This window comes from Solanum lycopersicum, chromosome 1 (genome assembly GCF_036512215.1).
Source record: "Solanum lycopersicum chromosome 1, SLM_r2.1".
NCBI lineage: Eukaryota > Viridiplantae > Streptophyta > Magnoliopsida > Solanales > Solanaceae > Solanum > Solanum lycopersicum.
The window spans coordinates 83,112,062-83,139,991 of record NC_090800.1 but is presented as its reverse complement, the minus strand read 5'-3'; the positions used below and the strand labels follow the sequence as shown (position 1 = coordinate 83,139,991).

Genomic DNA, 27,930 nt, shown 5'->3' with positions numbered 1-27,930 from the left:
ATGCTAAAAATGAATGAAAGAGTTAATTTATTCAATCACTTTTATACTAATCCTAATTATGATAACATATACGATGAGGTTTCTTAAAAAGCATGTTCAATGGAAAAAATGAACAATTTATAGTTATAAATTAAAGTTTCGAAGTTCACTTTGCAAGTGAAGTTTTCTATTGGTTTTAGGTTTAGGAAATACAATCAGTCTAATAACTAACGTGACGAGCCACTGTATCACCACTGTAAGTGTCATATGCAAGAAAATTGTGAATATGGGTTATATACGTAGGAAGACTTGTTCTCGTGGATGATTCTAGAAAAATACAAATATTTTTTTTGTGGAATTATAGAATCTATTATATAGAAGAGTCATGATTAGGATGATCAATAACAATATTGTAATTTTAAACATTATTTATAGATAAAGTTACAACTTTATAATTGCATAATTAGTGGTCAAAATAGTTTTCTAAAAGAATCCAATAATATCCTTAAAATACACAGGATTGTAGGTATTCTAGAGTAGAGACTTATTTGTAGATATATAGATACTTATATAACAGTACAATATTATTTATATATTAGCTCTAAATTAGTAACATAAATAGAGGGACAACAATATAAAAGCATCAACCAGAAATAACAAACTTCTACACAATACTATCTCTCTAAGCAATTCTCTTGTGTTTTTTTTTCATTCTTTTAGCGATATTTAAAATTATCGTCTAATTTAGTTTAGTAAAATTGTAAACAAATGATGCAAGAACGTGAGTAAGTTATACTTTTCTATTTATAGAAAGATTCAAAACCTTTATCATTTTGAGTACTAATATTTGAAGGGAAGAAACCTTTTAATTAAAAAAACTAGCTAATAAAAATGAGAATAATGCAATTTTTCATTAAAATACTTTAAAATAAATAAATATATCAAAATAATCAACATATAATACGTTTACTACAAAAAATAAATGATCTATCTGTAACTCCAATAAAGAAGAGTCAATTGACTCTTATTCAACAAAAATGATTCAGACTCCGCCTCTGATATAATAACTCACAATTAGGCATTCATTACATATCGTATGATTATTTAACTGTAATTAGTTATGTATGTACGTATAATAAAAGTTAATTTTTTTTTGTAGCTATAACAAATTGAGTGATTTTATTTTTTAATCAGTAATTATTATAAGAGTAGTAATGAAATAGTTGGAAACACTTTAGTGTCAATCATAAATTTTGAGCTTTTGAAAATGAAAAAGTTTTATTGAGATCATCGGTCTAAAATGAGTCTTACAATGTGTGAATTTAAATTTACTCAATTTCAAATATTAAGCAAAAAAATAAATAAAAAGAGGGCAAAGTCTCTGGACTAATTATTGATTACAATATGTAGGAGTAGCATTTTTGTGTGGATGTTATTATTGAGTGATGTACAAGACTGCAAGTGAGTGACAAAGAAGTCAAGGACAGTTAAACCTTGCAAATTCTTCTCACACGAGAAAGCTAACGGCTAAGTGAAAATGACAAGACTGGTTATAGAAACAATAGATTGGAGTTTAAGAATAATCAAAATACAAAATTTTATCCAACTAAATATAAAATGGCTTACATGTATATTATATATATATATATACATATATATATATATATAGTAATAAAGTATGAAATCATCTGATACAAGAGATAAAAATAAATAATTTTGGCATAAAAAATAGTCAAGGGATAGAATTTTGGTGTTATGTTTGGTCGTAAGTTTAAGATAATTTATCTCACCATATATTATTTTCTATCATAATAATGAAATAAGTTATTCCATATACATGTTGGGATAAGTTATTCCGATTTATAATTACTTATGAGATAGCTTATTACCAACTAAATAACCCCTAATGAGTAGTATAAGAAAAGGAGAGTTTTTGTGACTTCAATTTAATTAATACTTATTATAAACAATAAGCTTAGTTACAATTAATGAAATTAATCCTTGTGCTTATCATTTGTTTTCCCTAATAAGAACCTAGAACCTCATAATTACTTAGCTTTTATCATAAAATACTGCAAGTTTTAAGCAAAGACAATATTTTCATAAAAACATTAAAATATTATCAAGAAAAAGGAGAAGAAAGAAGAAGGAGAGCCTGAAGATAAAAGTTATGTTGGCTATATTTATTTTTGCAAAATTATTTAAAAACAATGACAAAAATTATACGACTTGAAAATGTCAAATAGGTAGTTGAAATAAATTTGGAACTTGTTTAATAAATGTGTTGGACAAATAAGCTAACAAACATGTCAATAGATCATAACCCAACTTTCCAATTCTTCTACTTTTAAGTTTTAATTTTATGGCTTGTTTAATTATCTAATAATTTATTATAACTATATATAACAAATCAAAATAAAATAAAAATATTTTGTAGATCAATTTTAATTACATATAAATCTAATTTTATTAAGTGTATCCGACTTGATTTTTCTAAGAGCAACTTTCATATAACAAACACAAAATCTATAGTTATATGTTATATCAAAGTTTGCATAATTACGCTCCATAGCAAACATAAATATGTATAATTCGCTATACATATACAAAGAAATCAATGTATAATTCACTATACATATACAAAAGAAAACAGTTGTATACAAATCAATTATATAATTTGTGAATTTATAAAACGAAAAAGAGAGAAAGACAAAAAAATAAAAATTGGACAGTGAAATATTTGTATCTATAAGTGTATAGGACGAAGATATATGTACTTGCATGTGTATATACAATTTTTCTCGCTTTATACAAACAGAAACACAATTTATACATTTCGTTTCTGTTTGTATAAGTGATAGAAGCGAGGGTGGTAAGCGAGATCATGAAGATGGAAACGAAAATATATGTATATATATATAATTTTTCTCGCTTTATAGAAACACAAACACATTTTATACATTTATGTTTGCATAAAAGTGTGTGTGAGAGAGAGAGCGAAAGAGTGAGAGTAGCGAGAAAGAATTTGAGAAAAAGAGATACTGACAAACAATTTGTTTTAGGGCATAATAAAATCAAAATCAAAATATAATTATAGTATTTAATTTAATTTATTAGTTTTTGACACTATATACTATTTTTTTTTTCAATTTCCAATGAAGGGGGCTTTAGTCCACCCGCAGGCTAGAAATACGCCCAAAAGTAACATTTAAGCTGTTTCGGTCCCGTAGAACTTTTCTGGAAGACGAATGATTTTCTTTGAGTTCTAAGGATTTGCAGGTAAATATTTTCGTACCCCTTAACCCTAATCTCTACTTGAAATCGGTTGTATGAAGCGAAATTGCCAAATAGTAATTCAATTGTTGGAATTGACATGTAATTCATTGATTGATATTAAGGAATTTTTCTTTTGCTTGTACACAAATCCCCATTTACAGTGTTATTGATTAACTTTTCAGGTAAACAATAGTTTGGTGTCGAAGATGAGGCCTTTATTCGTGGGGAATATCGAGTATGATATACGTCAACCAGAACTGGAGCGATTGTTCTCCAAGTATGGAAGGATCGAGCGTCTTGACATGAAATCTGGTAACCCTTTTGTATTTTTTTCCCCTTCTTCTTTGTTGATTTTGTTAATTTTGTTATTCTACTGTTGTTCCTTTGAGGCGGAGTTGATTGCTTGATTGATTATGTTCATTTGAAGGGTTAAGATTAAATTGTGTTGGATTCTTAATGCATTTATTCTTGATGATATATATGACTAATAAAAGATAAATACAGAAATAATTGCTAGAGGAAACTGTATAAAAAATTGAGATGATAAATTCATCAAAGAGGGCACATATGAGTAGGGGATTTATGCGTAGGTTACTTTGTATTTAGTTTCATTTTTTCACAGTGCATAGATCTAACTAGTGTTTTCTGTTGGAGCCTCATTCTTTGTAGCATTCTTCCTGGAGGGTTTTTGGGGAGATGGGTGTTCTTTAGGTGTGTTACTTTTGTTTGGTAATGGTAATGTTTAAAACAGAGTTGCAAGAAAATAACACCCTAAATTAGCTTTATTCATGCAATGGTGTTGCAAATTAAAATTCATTAGGTTACTATATTTTCAGTTGTAAGAGTTACACGATTCTTTAATGTCAGGACACTTGTTTTTCAAATACAGGCAGTGTTGACCTTTCTGGAGCTATTAATGTTTTCTTTTTGTTTTTTGAACGCCACAGCCAATTTGTGTAAAAGGAGTAGGCTGGTAGTCACTAGTCACCAGTGTAAACATAGTCCCAATTAGGATAAGTAATCCATGTCCTGCCCAGGTTTCATATATCTGACCCCAATCAGTTTGGCACGAGTACTACCGGGGTTATTGATTAATAGCTTCATTCATATTATCGTGCTGATCCTTCTTTCCCAATATATGAGTATAGTGTTCTTTTCTTGGATACACGATTGTGATATTCTGCTTAAATGTAATTGCTTTGGTACATAGCTACTTTGTTGTAGCTATGTATGTGCACACAGGACCTGGTAAGACATGGTGGGGAGCCAAATGTGAAATTCATTCGAAGGATTTCATATTTAAGTGTTTCTTTTGACGCAGGAACATCTCCTAAGGAATAAGAGCTTGTATCATGGCTCAACACTTGCAAAAACTTCTATTGCAAGGCAACCTATCTGTCTTCCTGTACTCCTCAATGATGGAATCATTCTGCATTTCTTAGATCAATCTTCTGTCATTCACTTCATTGCCCATGTAGCCATTTTCGAAGAATGGCTGTGGTGGGATCTATCTGTTCTTCATGCCATGCCTACCACTATTAATAAGCGGATCAATGAATTCTATCATGCCTTGCCTCCAAATTCTGAATCATGCTGTGAAATTGGTGAAGCATGCTTAGCAATGACTACTCAGGCTTGACTTCTTGGATTTAAACCTTTAATAAGACTTCATCATCATCATGATTTTATTCATGCAAGGCCTCTCTCTCTCCTTACTTTCATCAGGCCTTCACATACTTGCAGGTGTTGTACTTCTTTATTTCCTATTGGGACGAGGGCTTTGATTTAGTGATGTACACTTTGCTCAAAAGATTTCAAACTTTCTTGTCTTGCTTTTTGTTGAACTTATAATGGTGTCTTAACAACTACAGGCTTTGCGTTTGTCTACTTTGAGGATGAGCGTGATGCAGCTGATGCCATCCGTTGTCTTGATAACATGCCATTTGGGTATGACAAGCGCCGGTTATCAGTAGAATGGGCAAAGGTATTTTCCTTGCACTCTTTTCTTCTCAAATTCGGTAAATGTCATCACCTTCTCCAAGAGACAATAGGATTGAAGTTGTAGTCAACAGTTTCTGTAAGAACTATGGTTTGTATCTTGTTTCGGCAGGGTGACCGTGTTCAACCTCGTGATGATTCCAAGGTTTCAGCAAACCAAAGACCAACAAGATCTTTGTTTGTCATTAATTTTGACCCTATTCGCACTAGGGTGCGTGACATAGAGAGGCATTTTGAACCGTATGGAAAGATCCTTAATGTTCGAATACGCCGAAATTTTGCGTTTGTGCAATTTGAAAATCTGGAAGATGCCTCAAAAGCCTTGGAGTGTACACACATGAGGTTGTCACTGCATTTTCTTCTGTTTGTTTATATTGCAATTTCATGTCTACTTTGTGCTATTTTTCTTGTTGACAAGAAGTGAGTTTTTGGCATTTGCAGTGAGATCCTCGACAGAGTTGTTTCTGTAGAGTATGCTTTGAGGGATGATGGTGAGAGGGGTGACAGGTATGATAGCCCTAGAAGAGACTATATCAGGCATGGTGATAGTCCTTACCGAAGGTCACCAAGCCCAATGTATCGCAGGGGTCGACCTAGTCCTGATTATGGTCGCCCTGGTATCCCCGCATATGACAAATACAATGGTTCATCTTATGATCGGTACAGGAGTCCCGAGTATGGAAGTTACCGCAGGTAGATTCGTAGTGGCTGACAGAAAATTTCATTTTACTATTTGAATGTAGAGACTGTTTAGGAAGTTCTATAATTTGCTGCAAGTGGGGAGCTTTTGTTCACTTTTTACTTTATCAAAAATAAATTGGAGAGCTTTTGTTTACTTTCTTTTTCCTCCATAACTTCAACAGGTTTCCTGTTCGGAGGTAAGAACTTGAAGCAAGTACTTTATCAGATGAAGATCACTACTCCTTTCTGGTATCGTAATATAAATAGATGCTGTATGATTGCAATGGATTGTTTCTTAAACTTTAGAGAGTTAGGCAGTTCAATTTGGGTGTTGAGAAACATTTTCATGGTGGAATCCTTGCCTCTGCTTTTTTTTTTTTTTTTATAGCAGTTTGCACGTATTCCTGACTGAATGAAAAGAAACACATGTAAGAACGTACTTTTTAGCTTATGACATTCAGCACAAATTGGACGATATAGCATTGTGCGCCGACTGATGTCTGCTGTTTATAATGCCTTTTCTATTGGTCGTTTTGATTGTTGCCCCAACTTCAAAATGGGTTGTGCAGCATCAAAGTAACGTTCTAGTACAATTTGTACTGAAAGAATGTAAACAGAAAAATCATACCAATGCCATCATTTTCTAGACATACACTGATCCGATGGAAATGAATATTTAAGTTCATGTTTCAGAGAGTAAATCCGATATTATAATCTGGGTTGTTTGGTTTCAGCACCCATTCAAACAATATCAGCGTCTCCGCTCAGGTGTGCCAAGAACTGTTGTTGGAGTGCTTTTTCAAGCCATAACTCAGCTTCTTGCATTATCGCTGGGCTAAGTCTGATATTTACCAGCTCAGGGTACTTAGAAAGTTGAACTAAAAATATCCCTTTTTAAGTGATGTCAAACTTGTTACAATGATTTTTCCTTAGTTTGTTTTTGTACTTGTCCTCCTTTGAAGCTTCCTATAGCTATCTTTTCATTTTAAAGTCATTTTTGCTCCCACAATATTTGTTGGAATTGAAGCTTACAGTCTGTACAGAAAAACTTGTTGGATTTTTCCTCACTAGTCAAGGCAAAGAGGATATTTTTCACGCCCAAGTTGAGGGAGTCAAGTTTTTGTTCAATTGTCAATTACTGGTACTATTTAACTTCCCTTGTCAATTTTGTTCATACAAAGGGTCATTGTTAATGATTTCCATTTCTCTATATCCAAGTCTAATTGGGGTTATAACCCCCCTCATAGACTTTAAAATAAAACCATATGGAGCATCTCAAATTGACCCAAAATCTAGTGCATATATAACTTAATAATGAATGAATGTCAAAGTTCAAAATTTTAAACATGATAATGGACTAAGCATTATCTAAAAGTAACCAATTTAGATTCATATCATTGAAATGAGGATGAATAACCTAAACCTTGATGATGTTGTACTTGACCAAGACAATTTTGCCTTCCTTGTACTTATTCACTTCACGAAAACTTCTCTGGTATTTCCAGCCCAAATTCTTGCCACATTCAGCACATAAAATATCAGACACCACATGAGGACCAGTTATCATTATGATGTAATATGGAGGCTCCTCAACAACATTGATGGCATGAGAAAATAGAAATGCTCGTCCTCTACCCTTTTCATGTATGCCCTATATATCATAAAAACAAAATCAAACAACTAAATGAGATCTGCATATCAAGGTAGTATTTTGAAAGCAAACCAACATATATTGCAAATAAAAGAAGAATGTACTTAACTAAAAATTCCTTGTTAATGATATCATTATGATCTGCTACAATATTCCGGCAATTGAAGCAGCAATACCCTCGTAATCCAACTGATTTATCCATCTGACAAAACTTCTATGATTTAGTTATAAGGGAAAAATAATCAACCTTATATATATACAATTGCATTTAAGAGTGAGAAGAATAAATGGATTTGAATACCTAAAAGGATATGCTTGAATCTCGATTCTAACTAATCGAGTTAATCGTAATTATCTACTGTAAAATTAAATCTTACCTCGAAATTTTAATAATTCTTTTTTGCATATTTATTTATATTTTGAAACAATTTCACAAACTTCCCTTGAAGTTACAACTTGTAATAAATACCTCTCATATGGTTTAAAATATAACACAATCATACCATCTTCGTTATTTAGCATAAAATATTACACAATTATTGTGGATACTTACATTCAATTTAATAAGTAGTTTTGTATGGAAAAAGAAGTGGATGATGAACATATATTACAAGTCAATTATTCAAAAACATTTGCCTAGCCATGGCCAAAGAAGAATAGTTTTAAAAAGGCTAAAAACCAGCAAAACTAAACGACTATATACACACTTTATACAAAGTACATATAATCTTCACCCACACAAATAAAGGGGTATGAAGGAAGATAAGTCTGAAAAAATGATATACCAAAATCCATCACGGATTCAAATATGTGATCAGAAATTAAGAAAAGATTAAAAAAAAAAAGAAAGAAGAATGAATTGTTGTCAGCTATTCTCCTTCAATTAATTACAAGCCAACTTTTTCTTTGTGATCCATCTCTTCCTGCAAGCTTCTAATGCCTCCAGCTTCATTCTTGAGAGTTCTTGATAGCATTGTCGATATACTGATTCAATTGAGTCAAGCTCCAATTTTAACTCACTCTCCTCATCTTTCGATACTAACGATAAAAATGAACAGTTGCTTGATAAACTCATGCATTTAGAAGCTCTATTTGTATCTGTCAGGGTCACCTCCAGATTCTTTCCAAATCCATTTGTTAACGTGCATTCTAAATAATCGCCACCATTTCCCTGTGACTTGCATTCATCGTGAAACAAGCCCATGAAATCCACCTCCGATAAGTTTCCACTAGAACCTTTAGAGATTACTTCTGCACATGTGAAGTAATCGCCAAATCCAAATGAATTTTTTAGAGATGAAATCTTTCCCATAACTTCAGAAGTAACAGACTCTCCATCCATCACACTTGCCAAATGTGAAGGGGAAGCAAAAGTAACACGACAAGAAGTTCCATTTGAATTAGCATACAGTTTATCTTCATCAACTTGATGAGAAGTGCTGCTAATTTGGTTATTCATATCGAGAACTGGAATATGATCTTGTCGAGCATTGGATGTGGTAGGTAAGGGAGACAAGGTTAGGTAGTTCTGTAGAGCCTCTTCTCTTTGACTTCTCCCTCCACTAGAATGATAATCTGAAGGCTTCCAACTAGGCACAATTTTCATTATTAGATAGTCAATGAAGTCGGCAATGAAATCTACATCATGATCATCTAGTTTCAATTGATCAACCATCTCAGCCGCAACTAAGAGTGCAGTGTCCGTATAGAGATAGAAATTGAAGTGTATATTCCTTACTCTGCCTGCAAATTTTTAAGCCTTTAGATAAACAAGAGCCATCTGATTCCAAAAGGCCAAGCAAATAAAAACAATAAACAATTGGAATGCATCTACATACCCAAAGGGCTTTTAATCCGCAAGGTCAATGAAACTGAGTTCTCATCATTCTTCTTACCCGTCAATTTAAATTCATTATTCTGATGAAACCTCTGGAACTCCAATGTCGGAGCACAAGGACTTCCACAATGGGAGTCTGTACATACTGATTGGTTACAATCGGAATCTACATCCATCGAATGAGGTGCAGATTTCAATGAACTTAATGATCTTGGACTTTGGTAAGGTGATTGCAACAGACTATGGATTGGCCCGTTTGAATTCTCAAATTGAAGAAAGGGATCTTTGAGAAGGTCCTTGGCAGGCAACCTCTGAGAAGCAGGAACCAGGCATTTCTCGATGAAACCTTTGATTTGGGGGTCAGTAACTTTGCCGAGGGAAGCAGGTTTAACACCCTGAGAATGAAGATTCTTAGTTTTACAGAAACATGTAATGACTAAACAGAGTAAAGAAGCAACTTCATCAAACTTACCGAGCTAACTTTCTTAAATATTTGAGCAGGATTTTTGCATTCATTGTAAGGATATTCAAAGGTTACTAATTCCAACATACACATTCCAAAGGAATATATGTCTACTAGTTCATTGTATTCTTCTTCGTAAAGCTCCGGGGCCATAAATTCCGGGGTCCCTTCAGAGCAATAGATGTAGTCAGCGTTTAAGAAGAGGGGACATTATTCCAAAGCATATTAATACAAGAAATACCCATACCAATAACACTCTTAACAGTAGGCTGCTCCATAATGGTAGCCAATCCAAGGTCCCCAATCTTAATTTCTCCATGATTTCCATTGACAAATATGTTGTCACATTTCAAATCCCTGTGGATGATAGGAGGGTTCTGACTATGGAGATAGTCTAACCCTTGAAGTATCTGCCTTGCCCAAGTCTTTATTGCCTTCATATCAACACTTCTATACTTCTTACGGTATCTGAAAATTACAACTCACATAGTTATTGTAGGAGAACACAATTTGTAAGTAAAGAAAATGAGATACTATGAGAAACTCACTGCCTCAGGTTCCCAGATGTGAAGAGTTCAGTGATCATGTTAACTGTTCTCTTCTTGTCATCAACCCATGAATCACAGAACTTCATTATATTGTCATGCTTCAATTGTTTAAGAATATGAATCTCCGCATACAACTTTCCCAAATCGTCAGGCGACTGCAAAACATCCTCAACTTTCACTCGGCTCCATGCAACTTCAATACCATCAAGTAAGTCAAACGCCTTGTAGCTGAAACACAATTTTTAATAAAAAAGACAAAATGCTTTATGCTCTGAATACACAATTAGTACTATAGAAAGGAACAATAAAAATCAGCAATAAGGTTTTGGAACATACACAGTTTTGAATGCTCCCTTGCCCAACACTTCACTGTACTGTAGAGGAAACACAAGCAGGTGATATAAATGATTGTCAGTGAAATAATACTCTTGAGTTTCATGCTAAACAGCATAATGTTCCAATTTTGTGTTAATATTCAGACTTCTTAAATCTTCTGTTTGGAAGCGAAAAGGCTATTTAAGTTGCTAAAGAACTAGAATTCAGCCTCAAGCAAACATGAGAATCTCATACTCCTTCCTTCTTTTCCTTTTCACAGCTATCTCAATACGACAGAGAGTTTCACTTGTGCCTTGATTAATGTTCTATTATTAAGAAAATTATATATTGAATTTGGAACTTGAAATTTCACAGTATCATCCCATTTGGTGATTCAGCAAAAAGAAAAAGATACTTTGGATTAGCATAAACTCAGCACTCTAATGCAGTTGAATTGGACTTACTACTCAAATCCCCATATCAGCAGGAATCAACATAAACCAGTATTTTCAGATCCTTTTCTTCTGTACCCTTTTTAGAAGTATCCTCTCTCGATTAGTCTCTTCTTTTCGCACAAACCCCACCTCCCAAAACCAAATTTAGGAAGCAGGATGACTAAGGAGTTTGCAATTTGGAAAGTCCAATATATTTTTGTTTGAGTAGCATGGTCTTGAGCAGGCAGTTTGGGTAGTTTGTTATCTGGCTGCCAAGATTTTTCTATTTGATTAAATATATCTTCAAATCGATTTGAGCTGAAGCTGGCCTCTTTCTAGGCCTTTATTCTTCATCCACAGAAAAAAAGATGTCACAGCTGTTGGAGTGTTACGAATGCTATGAAAAAAGGGATTTAAGTTCAAAAGAAGTTTTCTGTGTTAATCAAGAAGCAACATGAAGATAGTGTTTTTGTATCTTTCACCTAGATGAAATCTGTTGTTGAAGAAGCAACAATGAAATAAGCTCTTGCTCACCGAAAGTAGAAGCTTCCTGGCAAAGCTTCAAACAAAGAGGTTGGTCCTTTTCAGGTGCAGATGAACATGTTGTTGAAAGGTATTGTCACGACAACTCAATTTGTGCGGTAAACTACTCAGGGTGATCAGTTGGACATTTGACTAATTAATATCTATCTATCTATCTCTTTCTTTCTTTTTGACTGAACTCCTCCTTTCTTTAATTCACAGGCACGGGAGGGATTGAACTAAGAGTAAGGGCATGCTCAGACATTCCTTTTTGTGATCATAAAACAGCAAATCAGGAATACTTGAGATTGCTAATTATGCTTTATGGTTTAACAATTATGGAAATTAGAGGACCAAATATCCAAACCAACTAAATAAGAAATGAATATGCATTTTCATTCTAATAGAGTAATAGTATTGAAAATCTCAATGAAGAAGTAGTAGCAAAAAGTAGAGTGGATTACCCGAACATATCGACCCTTGGGGTCTTTCTCTACATAATCAACTTGGTGAGCCGGTCGCTCATTAGCCGATGAACCTAAAAATCCTCCTTTGTTACTGGAAGAACGCTGCAGAGGGCTTCCAACTCCAACTCCAACTCCATTTCCGGAATGATAAGAAGATCCTGATCCAACCCCGAAACTCATTCCGGCAATGGAGCAAACAATAACAAAGGAAGAATAAGGAAAAGAGAAAACAAAGACAACCCAAAACAGGGTATTCAAATGCTGCCTAAACAAATATATCAACTTTGCATGTCATTAAATGCCTCGGATAAATAGAATGCCGATCTCGTGTACACTGATCGGCATTCAAATTCGAGGCCTAATTAGGGCATAGAGATTCCTTTACAATGACAATGTAATTCTTCTCATCCCAATTCCCAAATTTCACATTAATTATACCATCACCTTCTTCTTCATATAAATATATATATGTATTATATATATTCCTCATGCAATTAATTAATTAACCCTTCCAAATAAAAATTATAGAATATTAAGATAAAAGAAGGGCTAAAAGATGATAGCGGAAAAAAAATGAAAAAAAAGAGTATAAACTATTTTAGATAAGAAGTGATGATAGACGTAGAGCAAAATTCGATTAAACTTTTTTAGCAGCAGGAAAGAGAGAGAGAACAGGTAATAATTTTGGGGTATGAAGAATTTTAGAGAAAATAATGCTCCAACGAACACTTGTTCCGTTGATGTTTGCTCATCACTCAAATAAATCTTATATACTATGTTTTACTCTTGTCGTCCCATTTTATAGCAAGGTTTTTGGACGGATAGAAGATTTAAGAAATGAAAAAGAACGCATACTATTCTTATGAGATCAAAAATTAATTATTTAAGAGAGCATTTTTATTATATCACTACACACATTATCAAAATCACCAATATAAACATAAATTATTATGATATAACAAAAGAGGCTGAAGCTTAACTAATTATCTATGCGATAAAAGGATATTCATACTTGGAGTAGAGTTCATTAAGGATTTATAAATTTAGCATACAAGATAGATCATAGCAGCAATTGTTATGGGCGGTTACCTGCTCGGTTCACTATGTTTAATGTATATGAAAAATTCAACGATCAGGTGTCGTGGTGTAGTTGGTTATCACGTCAGTCTAACACACTGAAGGTCTCCGGTTCGAGTCCGGGCGACGCCACTTTTTTTAACGGTGTGTCATATATTTTTCTTTTGTCCTCTGTTATCTTCAATTTTTATTCCGATCTACTGTTTCCTATTTTGTACTCAATCAACTGATATTTGATTCTACTTTTGGCCTAACAATATCCGAAGTTGCTTCAAAGTAGTATCTGCATACTCTGTTACTGATCTGCGTTTTTCTCCGATCATATTCCGACAATAGCAGAAATGGAAAGGAAGTACAACCATAGAAGCCGAGTCAAAGCAGACTTGACTGCAATATTACGGAAATCGTGGTATCATTTGAGATTATCGGTACGGCACCCAGCCAGGGTTCCGACGTGGGATGCAATAGTGCTCACGGCGGCGAGCCCTGAACAAGCTCAGCTCTATGAATGGCAGCTCAAGCGAGCCAAACGCATGGGTCGCATCGCCGATTCCACTGTAACACTCGCTGTTCCCGATCCCCATGGCCAGCGAATCGGTTCTGGTGCTGCTACTCTTTGTGCCATTTTGGAACTTGCTAAACATTACCAACAGCTTTTTCTCGAATCTCAGGTACGAATTCTGATGTAATGCTTATGGGAAATTTGAAAATTTTACAGAGTGATTCAGGATTTTAAAGGCACGGTGTATATATATGAACTTCAAATTTTTTCTCTATTTGACATGAGAATCTGGGTATTAGTGAAAGGTGTTGGACAAAAACACCTGTTGAGTATGGGTCGCAAAAGCTATGATTGATATTAATCTTGATGCAAGTCATGAGTCTAGACAAGACAAACGCATAAATTTTTAGAATAGGTAAATTTTATATTTACTTGAGAGGATTTTCAGGTATCTCCATTAGTTAAATGAAAACAGGGTGAACACTGTTCTTGATGTCATTGGTTGAAACTTTGGACTCCCAAGCGAATTCTTGCTTTTAAATATCACTAAGCCAAGTTCTAATTTTATATAGGGCCAGTAAGCCATATGCCTTAGTTGGGGGTTGGGGGCCCCAAATTTCACCAAGAATATTAATTGACACATTTTATTTTGAAATGGAAGTAGTAAAAAGGTATAACTCAACAAACTAAAACTAATGCAAATTGATTTTTTTTTCTTCTTAGAATGGTGAACTTTAGTTCTATATATCCACAGGTATACTACAACAAAATGTAGTCCCCATCACACAATAATTGCATTAGAAACATCTGATGTGCTATCTATAAATAGAGGAAGCAGTCTATCTTGATCTTATGTATGTTACTCTTTTTGCTTTCAAAACATCTCTGATTCATCGCATTCGATATGGTTCACCAAATACATGCAGGGTCCATCTTCCATCTCTCCTCCTTCACTGCATTGCCATCTCCGTTCCAGCTTCTTAGCCCTTCATATTTTTGAAAGGTTTTTGCAGAATCATTTCTCATCTGCAACATTTTCTGAAATCCTTTATAAATAGCTAGTACTAGACATGAGTAGATAATATTACGACATGCACATCATCCTTACACACACAATATAATTGCTAGGAAGCATGGATCATCGTCTTTTTGTTTGTGGACTCTTTTTTGTCCACTTAGCTGAATTATCAGGTTATACAGTACGTCCTTCACTGGCCTCCTACTTTAGGTGCATAACTACTGTTAAGGAAAAGTTCTCCATCCATGGCCTTTGGCCGACAGATGGTAGAGGCAGGGCCGACTCAATAAAACAAGTCACTATTGGAAGTGCTTTAAGCCCCTATATTTTAGGATTCTCACACACATTATTAACAATAATATGTATGTAAAATTTAAAATAGTTTTACTAATTGACATGAGATACACATGTGGTTCACGGGATGCACGTGTTGAACAGACTGAAACTAATTTTATTGAATATACTTGAGAACTCTAATTAAGATTTGACTTTAGGCTACCAACTCCATTGAACAGTCCCTAATTTCATACTGTTAAAGACCAACCATTCAAGTGTTTCTTGCTATCTTTTTTGGTATATCAATTTATCATGCATCAGCAAGGAGCAGGTGTAACTTTTTAAGAAAATCACTTGCTTCTCTTTGATACAGTGCAGAAATTCTCGGAGGAAAGAACCTTCTCCATCATTTATCGACTTGATTGCCAAAAAACACATCTTATTACTTCATGCTGGAGGTGATTCTAAAAGGGTACCATGGGCAAATCCTATGGGAAAAGTGTTTCTGCCACTTCCTTATTTGGCAGCTGATGACCAAGATGGACCAGTTCCCCTGCTCTTCGATCACATCCTTGCTATTGCATCTTGTGCAAGACAAGCTTTTCAGAATGAAGGTACTTAACCCTATCAAATAATCAGCATACATAATCAGTGATACTTATTTTCAATAAGATAGTTGATTAATTTGCTTATACTTTTATTCTGTTAAAAAACATAGTCTATCTACTTATGTGTCAACTTTTTGCTAATGTACTGGGCTATAATCTCTGTTTTCTATTTGAAACATCATTTTGAGCAGAGTCAAAGAGTTTTTGCAGGTGGGATGCTTACAATGACTGGGGATGTTCTTCCTTGTTTTGATGCCTCAACTATGGTTATGCCGAACGATGCATCCTGCATTGTGACTGTCCCTATTACGCTGGACATTGCTTCCAATCATGGTGTTATAGTTGCAGCAAAATCTGGGATTTCAAATGATACTAATTCCATCAACTTGGTGGAGAATCTGCTTCAGAAACCTTGCTTGGACGAGCTTGTTAGGCACCAAGCTATTCTGGATGATGGTAGAACATTGCTTGATACTGGGATAATAGCAGTTAGAGGTCAGGCATGGCTTAATCTAGTAAAACTTGCCTGTTCGAGCCAATCAATGATCTCAGAACTTCTGGAAAAGAAAAAAGAGGCAAGTGATCATTTATTAGTGGCTTTACTCAACTCTTTTTGGTATTTCCATGTACCAGTATCTAATACTTGGAAATGTGTACTCTTCTCTTAGAAGAAATATTCTGCGTTTATTGCGAGAAGTTTATCATACTAGATAATTGATACTTCATTTGATGTGCAGAAGTGTATTATTTCACCAAAAGCATTCTTTTATTATGGTCAAAGAGTGAATTATTAAAATTTTCGTTCTCCTTTCTGTTAAATGTTCTGTAGTTTTGGCAAAAGCACTTCAAGTAACTGAGTGCAGAGCCATTTGAGTCTTTTAATATCTTTTCCCAGGATAATTTGTATATAAGGTGGATATTTTCTTGGTAGCTAGTTTCTGAAGATGCAATAATTTGGCCTGTAAAACAACAAATATTTAATATAGCATCTTTCTCAAAAAAAAAAAACACAAATATTTAATATAGCATGATAATTTTTTTGTTTCCTCCATTTCTGATGTACTCTTAATTCGCTGATGACTTTCTCTTCGTCATATATCTTTATTTATATGCACCGTTTCCCTAATCTGGATGCTATTTGATATGCAGCCATTTCAGTAACCTAGTGGGTTAGAGTTTGTTATTTCTCATTTAATCATAAGTTTGACATACCTTAGCTCCATTTGTTGCAGAAAATTCTTCTCTTTCTTGCTATTGTGTCTGTACTTCTACTTGTTTGTATTGGCACAGAGAAAAGAAGTTACTCTTCCAGTAATCTAAAGTCATAGTTTAGTTTTGTTATTTACATTCAAGTGGTTCTTGATCTATGTAGGTGAGTTACTTTTTTGACTTCTGTTATTGGGCAGATGAGTTTGTATGAAGACCTTGTAGCCGCTTGGGTACCAGCAAAGCACGAATGGTTGCGATCCCGCCCTTTGGGTGATGAACTTGTCAACAGTTTGGGAGAACAAGAGATGTTCAGCTATTGTGCTTGTAGGTTGAATGTTGTTGACTGTGTGATGATGTTAGTAATTTCCTATGTCATTGCATATTTCAGAGTCTGCTTCCTTTTTCTCATGTGTGTAAAGAAGCATTAACCAAAATGGCCGTCTACCCATTATTATTTTTTTTGGAAAATAAGCACTCTTTTGAATGCATTCCGAAAATAAAAGAGTCGTGAATTGATTAAGAGATTGTCTCCATGAAATCACTTAATCATATAGTGACTTTATTTGAATGGGAATGTCCTAGTCTTAAAATCCTGAAACATAATGGGATTGCTAACCCATCTTGGACTCGATTTATAGGTGACATAATTTACATTAATTAATACAGAAGTCACTCAACTAGGTAAGTGGATCTTAAATACTATAACTTTAGGACTCTAGGATTTGAAGAATCAAACTTGGTTAAAGAGTTATGGACCAAAACAGTATTATTCATACAAAATATCTACTGTTGCACTCTACGGAAACCTTAACTGTGCATTTACTATGCTTATGATACGTGTAAACTGATTTTTAGAATTAAACTCATCTTCTTTTCTTGAGTTTGATGCAGGTGATCTATTATTCTTACATTTTGGAACATCTAGTGAAGTTCTAGACCACATGAGTGAAACTGGTGCTGGACTTGTTGGTCGAAGGCACCTCTGTTCTATTCCAGCAACTAATGTTTCTGATATTGCTGCCTCAGCTATTATCCTTTCCAGTAAAATAGAGCCAGGAGTCTCTATAGGAGAAGACTCTCTCATTTATGATTCCTTCATTTCTGGTGGTATACAGATTGGTTCCCAGTCTATTGTTGTTGGTGTTAATGTGCCAGCTACCAGTGATACGACAGAAAGGTTACCATTCAGATTCATGCTTCCAGATCGTCATTGCTTTTGGGAGGTTCCTTTAGTGGAACGCACGGAAAGAGTTATTGTGTACTGTGGCATCCATGATAACCCAAAGATTCCACTCTCAAATGGTACCTTTTGTGGAAAACCCTTGAGGAAGGTTTTAGATGATCTAGGCATTCAAGATACAGATCTGTGGATCTCAGAGAATACTCTGGAAAAATGCTTGTGGAATGCCAAAATATTCCCTATTCTTCCATACTTTGAAATGCTCACCTTGGCGTCATGGTTAATGGGCTTGGACAACCAAATAAATGAAACACTACGTTCTTCATGGAAGCGGTCCCAGCGGATTAGTTTGGAGGAGTTGCATAAATCCATCAACTTTTCACACATGTGTTTAGGTTCTAGTAATCATCAGGCTGATTTAGCTTCAGGGATTGTCAATGCTTGCCTTAACTTCGGCTTACTTGGCCGCAACTTAAGTCAGTTGTGCCAAGAGATTCTTCAAAAGGAATCAACCGGAATTGAAGTTTGCAAAGGATTTCTATTCCATTGCCCAAATCTTCAAGCACAAAATTCAGCAATCCTTCCTAAGAGCAGAGCATATCAAGTTCATGCTGATCTTCTACGAGCGTGCGGCGATGAAGAGATGGCACTTGAAACTGAGCAAAAGGTATGGGCTTCCATTGCTGATGAAACTGCGTCTGCTGTGAGATACGGGTTCAAAGGTAAAATGACGTATTAAAAGTTGTTACGAACACTGACCAACTAAATCCAAGAACTGTTTTTCTAACACCTATTATCTAATTTCTCTCACATCTGGGTACTCTTTTGACTGGACAGTCTGGTGTTTCTTTTATCTTCCTCCTATTGTTTTCTTTCTTTTCTTTCCTTCAATTTGCAATGCTTCACATGTGGTGTAAATAGAGTCTGTTAATGAAATGTCATTTCTTTATCAGAAAACTTAGCAGGGTCTTCCAGTTGGTTCGCATCAAATCCTGATAATACTAGTGGTTGTTGCGGTGAGTCTTTCCACCATAGGACGGTGAAGATTGAACTACCAGTTCGAGTGGATTTTGTTGGGGGTTGGAGTGATACACCTCCTTGGAGTCTAGAGCGTGCTGGCTGTGTTCTGAACATGGCAATAACATTGGAAGATTCTCTTCCTATTGGCACAGTGATAGAGATAGAGAAAGGGACTGGGATATTTATTAGTGATGATGTAGGAAACCAGTTATCAATTGAAGATCTATCATCTATTGCCCTTCCATTTGAAATCAGTGATCCATTTCGTCTTGTCAAATCTGCATTGCTTGTAACCAGTGTTATCCATGAAAAGATCCTTCAATCAGTGGCCCTGCAAATCAGGACTTGGGCCAATGTTCCTAGGGGCAGTGGCTTGGGAACTTCTAGCATCTTAGCAGCAGCCGTTGTTAAAGGGCTTTTACGTATTACTGATGGAGACGAAAGTAACGAAAATGTCACTAGACTTGTTTTAGTCCTAGAACAGCTCATGGGCACTGGTGGTGGTTGGCAAGATCAAATTGGAGGTCTATATGCTGGCATCAAATTTACTGCAAGTTTTCCTGGAATACCATTGCGGCTTCAAGTCATTCCCCTCTTGGCTTCTCCTCAGTTAATAAAGGAGTTGCAGCAACGGCTTCTTGTAGTTTTCACTGGTCAAGTAAGTTGCGAACTCTAACTAAATTCATTTGTGCATTCATCATGGTGCTCATGTTTTTTTTAGTGGTTGATTCATCTTCAAATTTACACCCATTACAATCCAACTACTAGTTCTGTTCTAGAGTTTATCAACTTCAGCTGTTGACAATGTATATGCAGGTTCGACTTGCACACCAGGTGCTGCATAAGGTGGTTACTCGTTACCTTCAACGAGACAACCTGCTAGTTTCAAGTATCAAGCGCCTCACTGAACTTGCAAAGATTGCTAGAGAAGCTTTCATGAGTTGCGACATTGATGCCCTTGGGGACATAATGCTGGAGGCATGGAGATTACATCAGGAGCTGGATCCTTTCTGCAGCAATGAGTTTGTTGATAAGCTTTTCGCTTTCTGTGATTACTATTGCTGTGGATACAAGCTTGTAGGTGCTGGTGGTGGGGGTTTCGCCTTGTTATTGGCAAAAAGTGCTGAGTCCGCTGAGGAACTGAGACATTCACTCGTGAATACTTCTGATTTTGACGTGAAAATCTATGGCTGGAAAATCTTCTTGGAGAACTAGCTGAAGTTAATCTATCAGTTAATTATTAGTACATTCTGTATATTTGAAATTGTACACTCTATAGTAGAGTTTTTTACAATTATGAGAGAGCTTGGGTATCGACACAAATGTACCACGTAATTTCCTGATATATTTGTAGTTTTAATGAACTCACTCAAAAAAGTGATGTTACGAGCTAGGAATCAAATTCTTACAAGGAACGCAAAAGCTGAACGGTGTTTTGTGTATAGACTCCTTCCTTTCCGAGTTTGGCAGTATTTTATGTGTCTACTGTCTACAAGTATAATTTTTGAAAATTATTCTTGCCTTGTCAAAGTGGCAAAGAATTGCATCTGCATATGCAGTTTCACTTGAACCTACTTGACTTTTGACAATTCTAGATCCCTTTTATCCAAAAAAAAAAAATAACAAGTAAAACGTAAAAGGGTAAAAAAAATGCCCTACTACTACTGGAAATAGCGATTTCAATTGCTGACCCTGGCAGTCAAAAGGAGATGAATAGAGACAGAAAAAGCAAATCGGTAATAATTTTCATCGGTAACGTTTGTCGAGTAGATGCTTCGGTGAGCCAATAACCTTCTACCACGTCATTTTGTCTTCATTATGAAATGCACTATGTTTCTTTGATTAATAATTTTTTCTTTTTTGTAGGTGGGTTGTTAAAGATTGCAAATTTATTCCAAGTACATTTGCATTCTGGGGAAGAGGGAGAGAAGATGGGTTTGTTGACAAACAGAGTGGACAGAAGTGAGATCAAACCAGGAGACCATATCTATACTTACAGAGCTGTTTTTGCTTACTCCCACCATGGTAAATTTACAATGCCTCCTTCCCAATCACTCATTTACAAGAAATTTGTGATAATTTTCTATGTCTGGGTGTGTTTTCCTTTTTTATTTCATCTCTTTTTGGCCAGAAGTGATGATCTTTGATGCATATTAGAAAGCTGAAATGTGGCGTTCTTCTAAATTACTAGTACTAGTTCTATTTACTTACTTGCATTGGGCAAATCGCTGCTGTGTAAAGTTTGAGTCTTTTAGTCTTTGATTTGGTTCTGAACACAAGATTTGTCTTTTCACAATGAAGTACTCCCTCAGTTTTTAATTTGTTTGTTTGGTTTTGACTTGGCATAGAGTTTAAGAAAGTAAGACTAAACAAGGGAATTAAAGAAGTTACTTTTGAATCTTGGGGTCTTCAACTAAAGATATAATGATGTATCAAAATGCCTTTAATCTTGTAATCTTATACAAAAAGGAAAGAGACTCTTTTTTAAACGGACTAAAAAGTAAAGAAAGATGAACAAATTGACTAAGAGGGATTAATAGTTTTTATTTACTTCCATTTGTTAATTAGAGTCCTCTTTTGTGACCCTAAAATGGGTAGAAATTACACATGCATTAAGGAACTTTTTTGTTTGTGTTTGAGCAATAAATAGTTTATTCTGCAAATGGAATGTATATTCAATGATGTATATTTGCTTTATATTGGACTTTAGCTATGCTTAAAAGCAGGAAAAGCCGAAGACTAATTTGAGCAACACATAAACTTCTAAGAGGTCATTTTATTTGATAAATTGAAATACTCTTAACTTCTCTGTTTCAGTTGGACATAGTGGGATGACATTGATCAAATTATAATAGGCATTGAGAAGTCACTTACACCATCAGCCAGCTCTCTAACTACCGAATTTCATCATTCTGAGTTTTCTTAAATTAGATGGATGTCTTTGTGTATTTTATAATACAAATCCATGAAAGCAATGGCAACATTGTTTTTAGTGCTGAACTGATAGCTCCACAAACTGCTTCAGGCATTCAATGAAGGTGGGTTACCCACAATGCATTGTTTTAGCATTTTTAGGTGTAAATGGACCAACTTGTGCTCCCTGTATTGGCTTCTCAAATGATTAGTCACTCTCTAGTTTGTGTTGTCATCTGATTCATTAGTGTTAGGCCTCATTTATTTGCACTTAATGGAGGTATGAATCTTAATGATTCAGATTCAATCCATTAAGTTTGTTTGGTTTTTAAGTCTGAATCTTATAATTGTGTTCTCCTGCCTAGTTAAATTAAGGCGTATAAGTTGTTCATGTTGTGGAAAAAATTACCTCCGAATCTCCTACAGGGTAACTTAGTTAAAACTTGTATCAAAAACAGATTTCTAGACTATGGTTACTGCATGTGTTTTATCAGCCAGCTACAACAGCCCCCGCCCCATTTTATTAGGAAAAGAAGCTGCAGCCACTAAATTTAATCATGTCCTGTTCCACTTGGATGCTTTTCTTAGTTTTAGGAAGTGAATTTTTGACAAATCTTGGAAGAGGATTGGTAGTCTCCATGAGATGGCATAGAATAATATTAGTCTGATCAACTTGATCATTTATGCCTTTAAACTAACCTTCCAAATCTTCACATATTTACAAATTTTCAGTGTATTTGCTGCGTGATGTAATTACTGTATGCAGATTTGCATGCAAGGTTAAGAGCTGGGCTAAAGATATGTCCTTATTTTTTCGGTGGTCTCAGTGTTGATGCATTAGTTCTTAAATTTGAGTTGTACAAATATTGGTTCATCCAAAAATCTTGTTACAATCATGATATCATATGTGGAGTTGAATCAACTCTTATACACTTGTAGACTTCTTGAGCGTCGATTCATATGTTAAATGGTTAACTCTTTGTGGACATAAATCTGGTCTCTGCAGGCTCCTTTTCTCATGATTTTGCTTCATGGTTCTCTGGTGTTGTTTTCTTCATGCTATCTATACCTTATGACAATAATAACTGGAAAAGTTACTTTTACCCAGGCACTCACAAAGAGACCCTGTAATATCATGTGCATGGAAGTACTCTGCGCTCATCAAACTATTTTGAAAATTCTGTCATGTATGCTTTGATGTTGGTAGATCTGAGAGTGGCCTTTTTTAAAAAGAGAAATAATTCCTGTGAATCAGCTGCAGTTACTAAGGCATACAAGTCATTATTGACTATTGAGTCACCGCTGGTTCATATTTCATATTGATCCAACTTATTATACTGTTTGGACTAGTGATAAATGGTAGTTGCATTTTTTTGATGAAGATGATGAACGGTAGTTGCATTTTTCTTCCCAAAAATTAGTAGAGAGACAATCATCATATTCACAGGTCTTAGCTTCTAAGCAATTTGGTGTGGTAGGTATTTTCGTTGGCGGAAGCAAAGTGGTTCATTTTACACGGGTTGAGGGCTCTTCTGATGCTGCTAATGAAATATCAGGCATTTCTTCATCCTGTCCAATCTTTCCAGACTGTGGATTTAGGCTTCCTAACAGCGGTGTTGTACTTTCTTGTCTGAATTGCTTTCTCCGCAATGGTTCACTCTACAGTTTTGAATATGGAGTAAGCCCCTCTGTTTTCTTATCCAAAGTGCGAGGTGGAACTTGCACTACTGCTGTGTCAGACCCTCCAGAGATGGTTATCCATCGAGCAATGCATCTTCTCCAGAATGGATTTGGCAACTATGATGTGTTCCAAAACAACTGTGAGGACTTTGCGTTGTATTGCAAAACAGGTCTTCTGACACTAGATAGATTGGGAGTTGGAAGAAGTGGACAAGCTTCTTCTGTTGTTGGTGCTCCTTTAGCTGCGCTTCTTTCTTCCCCCCTGAAGTTTCTAATTCCTAGTCCCGTTGGCATGGCCACTGTTACTGCAGGAATGTACTGCATGAGCAGATATGCTACTGATATTGGTGTTCGAAGTGATGTCATAAAAGTTGCAGTCGAAGACTTAGCTGTAAACCTTGGCTGGGGTCGCAGCAATGAAGGAGCTATTGTGGAACATGATGATTCTATTCACTTACTTGACAGATGACATCATTCTCAGTGTATTTTGTAGGAAATGCTATTGATGTTGTATTGATTTGTGATAAGAATTCTGGTCCAGGAACTGCCATTTGGCTGTCCATATGTGCTACCATATCCGATGTACATTGAAAATAAGTTCTTGGTATTGGTTTGTTATCCTGTGTGCAAAGATTTGTCCATACATTTTCTGAACTAGTCATTCTAATCATGTAGAATATGGACTTGCTGCAGATTATCAGCTGAATAACGCTCTCCTTCCCTACCGCAGCTCCCTTCCTTGTCGACACCCCTTTTCCTTTAATGGTTGGGAAAAACATTTCCTTGAATTTGGTAGGCAAGAACTCTGCCAGGGCCATGGAAATTCCGGGAAGAAACCCAGAGAAAAGAAGTATTCCATGGCCTTCCCCGCAGTATAAAGGTTGACCTTCTGATATAAACAACAAATATTTCACCACTGATTTATGAGAACCTTTAAATAACATTATATATGAATATCATTACTATTTAATTTTGAGTCTTTGACATGAATGTGAATTGATCACTATGTTTAGGTTGATTGAATCACATAATTCTCTGTTTCAACCTTGAGTTGACAGGGTAAAATAAAACCAGTAAATTCATGCCTCGTTAACTGTATGCCTTCTGGCGATGAGTCAGAGATATGATTAAAACTTAAAAGTAGCTTAGATATAACTAGAGCTGGGTTTGGTGCATGCTGCTTCATGCAGTTTAATTACCTTAGATCTACATATTATCTTGATAATATTTCTGTTCAATCGCATGAAGAATAAGAGGCTGAACTTGTGCCACATTTATTTTTGTTCTCATAAAGAAAATTAGGTTATCTAAACTCAAATAGTAATATCATGACAGATTCATATGGAGGAACAAACTCAAATAGCTTAGTTGTTATCATTGTATCATTTATATTTCTACTAACTAGTGAAGTTTGCGGAAATGCATTTGTGTCGACATAATATGTAAAAACATGGTTCTTTATCCTCTGCACTTATTTCAAGAGTAGAAAAATGGAGAAAGATAGATAGAGAGATGCAGCAAAAGAGAAGGAGATAGAAACTTCATCCTATATTTCCTCAAATGTTCCTACTATAGTAATGAAAGTCATCTGTTTTCTGTACAATATGCAGTTTACAGTTACAGATGTCTCATAAAAGCGGAGAACCTGTCAAAACCCCACCATGTCTGGTTCATCCTATGACGGTGATTAACTCAGACTTTTTGAAGAGTCTTCATTGTTACTTCATGCTCATTACCATCATTTCCATTTATCTTTGTTTGAGTTTGTTTGGACTTCATGCTGCTTTCGTCTCTAAATTCTGCTTGGCTTGCCAGTTCTTTGACCTCCTCTACAATCCCTTCTATTCTTGATGCTATTTCTACGAGCAGTGATGTTAGGGTGGCCATTTGAACAATTTCCATGAGTGATAAAGCAGTTGATTTCAAGCTAGGCTCTTCTGTACCATTAGGGGCCTCTTCAGTTCCGGGGTCTGGGGTTGGTATATGCTGGTAACTTGGGAAGATTTTGAGGGCATTTTGAAGGCCTTCTACCGAAGAATTCATTTCATCAACAAGTATATCTAGCTTTGTTGATTTTTTCATTGTTTTTATCATACTCGACATCTCTTTTAGCACTTTGGAGGAAGTAGTACCTAATCTCATGCAGACATCATTGAGAGGCTTCTTAAGGAACTCAGGAGTCTGGCACAAGCAAAATAAGAAAGATTTAAGCTCAAATACTATCTTCGCAGAAAAGACTATCAGCAAGACTCATTCAGATAGCTAGAGATGTTTTAATCCTAGTGTTTTTACCTCAGTATTGGAGTTAATACTGCCATGGAGAGTCTCAATGCAATAGGCACAGCTTCTCATTGAAGCTCCAATCTTGAGGTACTGTTTCCATGGATGTCGGAAATTGAATTTTCCATGTGCTGGCTCCCATCTGGCAAAATTGGCCTGTCATATATATTAAGACATTTAGTTATCTTTTATTAGCTAAATAGGATACAGATATTACAGGCTAGATCAATCGTTATCAGAGAGTTGATTACGAACCATGGATTCTTCAGCAGCCTTAGAATTAAGTACACATTTGTAGCCTTGCAATTTCTTACTGGAATCTTTCTCATGTACATTTTTACTGCCATCTACACTGAAGTTCTCAGCAGCATATCCTGAATATTGAAGGTCAAGAACTATTAGTTTCTTCTATAATTGATGAGAGGATATACTTTTGATGTCATTATTCATTTGACAAATGTATATTACCTGCCAAGGAATCAGCAAGTTTTTCCAGGTTGTTACTAATGAGATGATGCAACTCAGTACCTGCCCATACTGGACAGAGAATCATGGTAATGAAAATACAGATGGAGGCGCCAATAGCAATAGTGGAGACCCTTTCATGAGCCAATTCAACCAACTTATCAACGCGATAGCCTGACACTGACACTAAGCTGAAGGTAAGGATAAAGATCATTGCACCATAGTCAAATCGCGCTTTTATTGTAGGTATAAACCGAGAAAAGGTTGCTGCAGCAGCTGCAAGGAAGACAACATATTAGGTCCATCTACAGTCATTTATCAAACAGCAATCCATGACTAGTAAGTACAAAGTTTTCATAAACATACATATCTATATATATAGGAAACTGTTACATACCCAAGAGAAAAACTGAAACTTGGAGAATAACAGGCTCAAATTTATCTCCTGCTTGACTTGCAACCCAATGAACACCAATTCCTAGAGATCCAGCTAGACATGTTCCAATAGCTCTATTTACACACTTATAAAGTGTAGAACCTGCCATTTTGACTCCAAATCAGTACTCATGTTGAATCAATAAAAGAAAGGACATAACAGAGAAGAATCACACTCACCTACAGTATACTCAAAAACTACTACAACAGTCATAACAGCCCACATAGCATTCCCTCCAACACCATCATAAAGAGGCCTCATGTAATAAAACACTGACACAAGGGAGAGAGCCAATCCTACTTTAAGGCAATGAACAACCTTTTTTGGCTCATTTACAGCTAAATTCCATGCCTTGTCAAGAAATGCCTTGATGTTTAAAACAATCCCCATAACTAAGCTTTGCAATCTACTGCATGTCTCCCTAGACTCTGGCGCTAAAATTCGCGATGAACCATTAGGCATGTTAACCCTCCATTCCAATCTTCCAGCCACTTCATTTTCCTTAACCATCTTGTCCAAATTCTCTTCTTTTTTTGTCTGCTAATGTTTGAGACTGATTTGGTTAAAGGTTGTTTGAGAAAGACTGCTGAGGTTTAAGACTAAACTTCAAATTACCATGTGTTTGTTGGACAAGTATGTCATAATAATGCACACATCACACACACACACATATATATATACTCACGCTCCAACATTTAATTTGTACGTTTTTAGGGATTGTACGGGAAAATTCATATTTTAGTTAGGTAAGCTCAGGCATTTTTTGTTTTTAAACAAATAGTGGACATTGATTTGATATTCATATTTATTCATAGTGCTTGTTATAAGAACACTAACAGGCTGCCTAAAAACTAACATATCGAAACTTTTTTTTTTAGTGGAACCGAATGTAGAACGTCACTAATTTTATTTTTGCTTTTGTTTATTTATCGACCAAGATTATCTTCATATCTTAATTATGTTGTCCTTTTGTATATAATTAATTTTTTGATATTTAATTTTCTACATATCTATCAGAATTTTAAGTATAAGTGGGAAAATTTATGAGTTCAACCTCATCTTGCATTCAATCAAATTACTTTTTTTTCTCTTTAA

The 27,930-nt window shown here is 35.3% G+C and overlaps 5 protein-coding genes and 1 non-coding gene across 8 annotated transcripts; 4 read left to right on the top strand and 2 right to left on the bottom strand.

Moving 5' to 3' along the window:
• Positions 1 to 3,122: 3,122 nt before the first annotated feature.
• LOC101258786 (serine/arginine-rich splicing factor RS31) lies at positions 3,123 to 6,409 on the top strand. Of its 2 annotated transcripts, XM_010328918.4 has the most exons (7): positions 3,135 to 3,258; positions 3,438 to 3,567; positions 4,577 to 4,998; positions 5,127 to 5,239; positions 5,366 to 5,595; positions 5,695 to 5,946; positions 6,117 to 6,409. In XM_010328918.4, the coding sequence occupies exons 3-7, from the start codon at positions 4,935 to 4,937 to the stop codon at positions 6,133 to 6,135; spliced, it is 678 nt and encodes a 225-aa protein (XP_010327220.1). In that variant the 5' UTR covers positions 3,135 to 3,258; positions 3,438 to 3,567; positions 4,577 to 4,934; the 3' UTR covers positions 6,136 to 6,409. The 2 variants fall into 2 exon arrangements, with proteins under 2 accessions (XP_004230004.1, XP_010327220.1); XM_004229956.5 differs by lacking the exon at positions 4,577 to 4,998 and having other exon boundaries at positions 3,123 to 3,258.
• Positions 6,410 to 8,245: 1,836 nt separating this feature from the next.
• On the bottom strand, positions 8,246 to 13,397 carry LOC101258491 (probable serine/threonine-protein kinase WNK6). Its single transcript, XM_004229955.5, has 7 exons — positions 12,169 to 13,397; positions 10,770 to 10,807; positions 10,434 to 10,661; positions 10,133 to 10,353; positions 9,895 to 10,052; positions 9,424 to 9,817; positions 8,246 to 9,328 (listed from the first exon to the last, which is right to left on the bottom strand). Exons 1-7 carry the CDS (start codon positions 12,349 to 12,351, stop codon positions 8,469 to 8,471), a joined length of 2,082 nt encoding a protein of 693 aa, XP_004230003.1. The 5' UTR covers positions 12,352 to 13,397; the 3' UTR covers positions 8,246 to 8,468.
• Positions 13,307 to 13,380, top strand: TRNAV-AAC (transfer RNA valine (anticodon AAC)). Its single transcript has one exon. It is a non-coding gene; the product is annotated as a tRNA-Val (tRNA).
• Positions 13,398 to 13,589: 192 nt separating the features above from the next.
• Positions 13,590 to 20,483, top strand: LOC101258193 (bifunctional fucokinase/fucose pyrophosphorylase). Of its 2 annotated transcripts, none has more exons than XM_010328900.4 (7): positions 13,590 to 13,919; positions 15,418 to 15,658; positions 15,863 to 16,227; positions 17,059 to 17,185; positions 17,753 to 18,763; positions 18,995 to 19,719; positions 19,878 to 20,483. In XM_010328900.4, the coding sequence occupies exons 1-7, from the start codon at positions 13,590 to 13,592 to the stop codon at positions 20,274 to 20,276; spliced, it is 3,198 nt and encodes a 1,065-aa protein (XP_010327202.1). In that variant the 3' UTR covers positions 20,277 to 20,483. The 2 variants fall into 2 exon arrangements, with proteins under 2 accessions (XP_010327202.1, XP_019066436.1); XM_019210891.3 differs by having other exon boundaries at positions 13,778 to 13,919; positions 15,423 to 15,658.
• Positions 20,484 to 20,500: 17 nt separating this feature from the next.
• Positions 20,501 to 24,285, top strand: LOC101257602 (protein LEAD-SENSITIVE 1). The gene is made up of 3 exons (XM_004229952.5): positions 20,501 to 20,839; positions 20,928 to 21,086; positions 23,453 to 24,285. The coding sequence occupies exons 2-3, from the start codon at positions 20,993 to 20,995 to the stop codon at positions 24,121 to 24,123; spliced, it is 765 nt and encodes a 254-aa protein (XP_004230000.1). The 5' UTR covers positions 20,501 to 20,839; positions 20,928 to 20,992; the 3' UTR covers positions 24,124 to 24,285.
• Positions 24,286 to 25,183: 898 nt separating this feature from the next.
• LOC101257304 (aluminum-activated malate transporter 10) lies at positions 25,184 to 27,660 on the bottom strand. The gene is made up of 6 exons (XM_004229951.5): positions 27,015 to 27,660; positions 26,797 to 26,937; positions 26,403 to 26,675; positions 26,190 to 26,308; positions 25,947 to 26,090; positions 25,184 to 25,835 (listed from the first exon to the last, which is right to left on the bottom strand). The coding sequence occupies exons 1-6, from the start codon at positions 27,343 to 27,345 to the stop codon at positions 25,347 to 25,349; spliced, it is 1,497 nt and encodes a 498-aa protein (XP_004229999.1). The 5' UTR covers positions 27,346 to 27,660; the 3' UTR covers positions 25,184 to 25,346.
• Between the last annotated feature and the right edge of the window lie 270 nt (positions 27,661 to 27,930).

Bases quoted from the DNA above. Each gene is read 5' to 3' on its own strand.
- LOC101258491 (XM_004229955.5), bottom strand. From the start codon at position 12,351: ATGAGTTTCGGGGTTGGATCAGGATCTTCTTATCATTCCGGAAATGGA. The intron at 10,662-10,769 runs GTATGTTCCAAA...ATTGTGTTTCAG, and splicing joins AAGGGAGCATTCAAAACTGT to CTACAAGGCGTTTGACTTAC. The intron at 9,818-9,894 runs GTAAGTTTGATG...CTTCATTCTCAG, and splicing joins TATTTAAGAAAGTTAGCTCG to GGTGTTAAACCTGCTTCCCT.
- LOC101258786 (XM_004229956.5), top strand. From the start codon at position 3,462: ATGAGGCCTTTATTCGTGGGGAATATCGAGTATGATATACGTCAACCA. The intron at 3,568-5,126 runs GTAACCCTTTTG...TAACAACTACAG, and splicing joins GCGTCTTGACATGAAATCTG to GCTTTGCGTTTGTCTACTTT. The intron at 5,240-5,365 runs GTATTTTCCTTG...TTGTTTCGGCAG, and splicing joins TATCAGTAGAATGGGCAAAG to GGTGACCGTGTTCAACCTCG.
- LOC101258193 (XM_010328900.4), top strand. From the start codon at position 13,590: ATGGAAAGGAAGTACAACCATAGAAGCCGAGTCAAAGCAGACTTGACT. The intron at 18,764-18,994 runs GTAAAATGACGT...TTTCTTTATCAG, and splicing joins TGTGAGATACGGGTTCAAAG to AAAACTTAGCAGGGTCTTCC. The intron at 19,720-19,877 runs GTAAGTTGCGAA...ATGTATATGCAG, and splicing joins TTGTAGTTTTCACTGGTCAA to GTTCGACTTGCACACCAGGT.
- LOC101257304 (XM_004229951.5), bottom strand. From the start codon at position 27,345: ATGGTTAAGGAAAATGAAGTGGCTGGAAGATTGGAATGGAGGGTTAAC. The intron at 26,676-26,796 runs GTATGTAACAGT...TCTTCCTTGCAG, and splicing joins AGTTTCAGTTTTTCTCTTGG to CTGCTGCAGCAACCTTTTCT. The intron at 26,091-26,189 runs GTTCGTAATCAA...TATATATGACAG, and splicing joins AGGCTGCTGAAGAATCCATG to GCCAATTTTGCCAGATGGGA.
- LOC101257602 (XM_004229952.5), top strand. From the start codon at position 20,993: ATGGGTTTGTTGACAAACAGAGTGGACAGAAGTGAGATCAAACCAGGA. The intron at 21,087-23,452 runs GTAAATTTACAA...TTGGTGTGGTAG, and splicing joins TTTTGCTTACTCCCACCATG to GTATTTTCGTTGGCGGAAGC.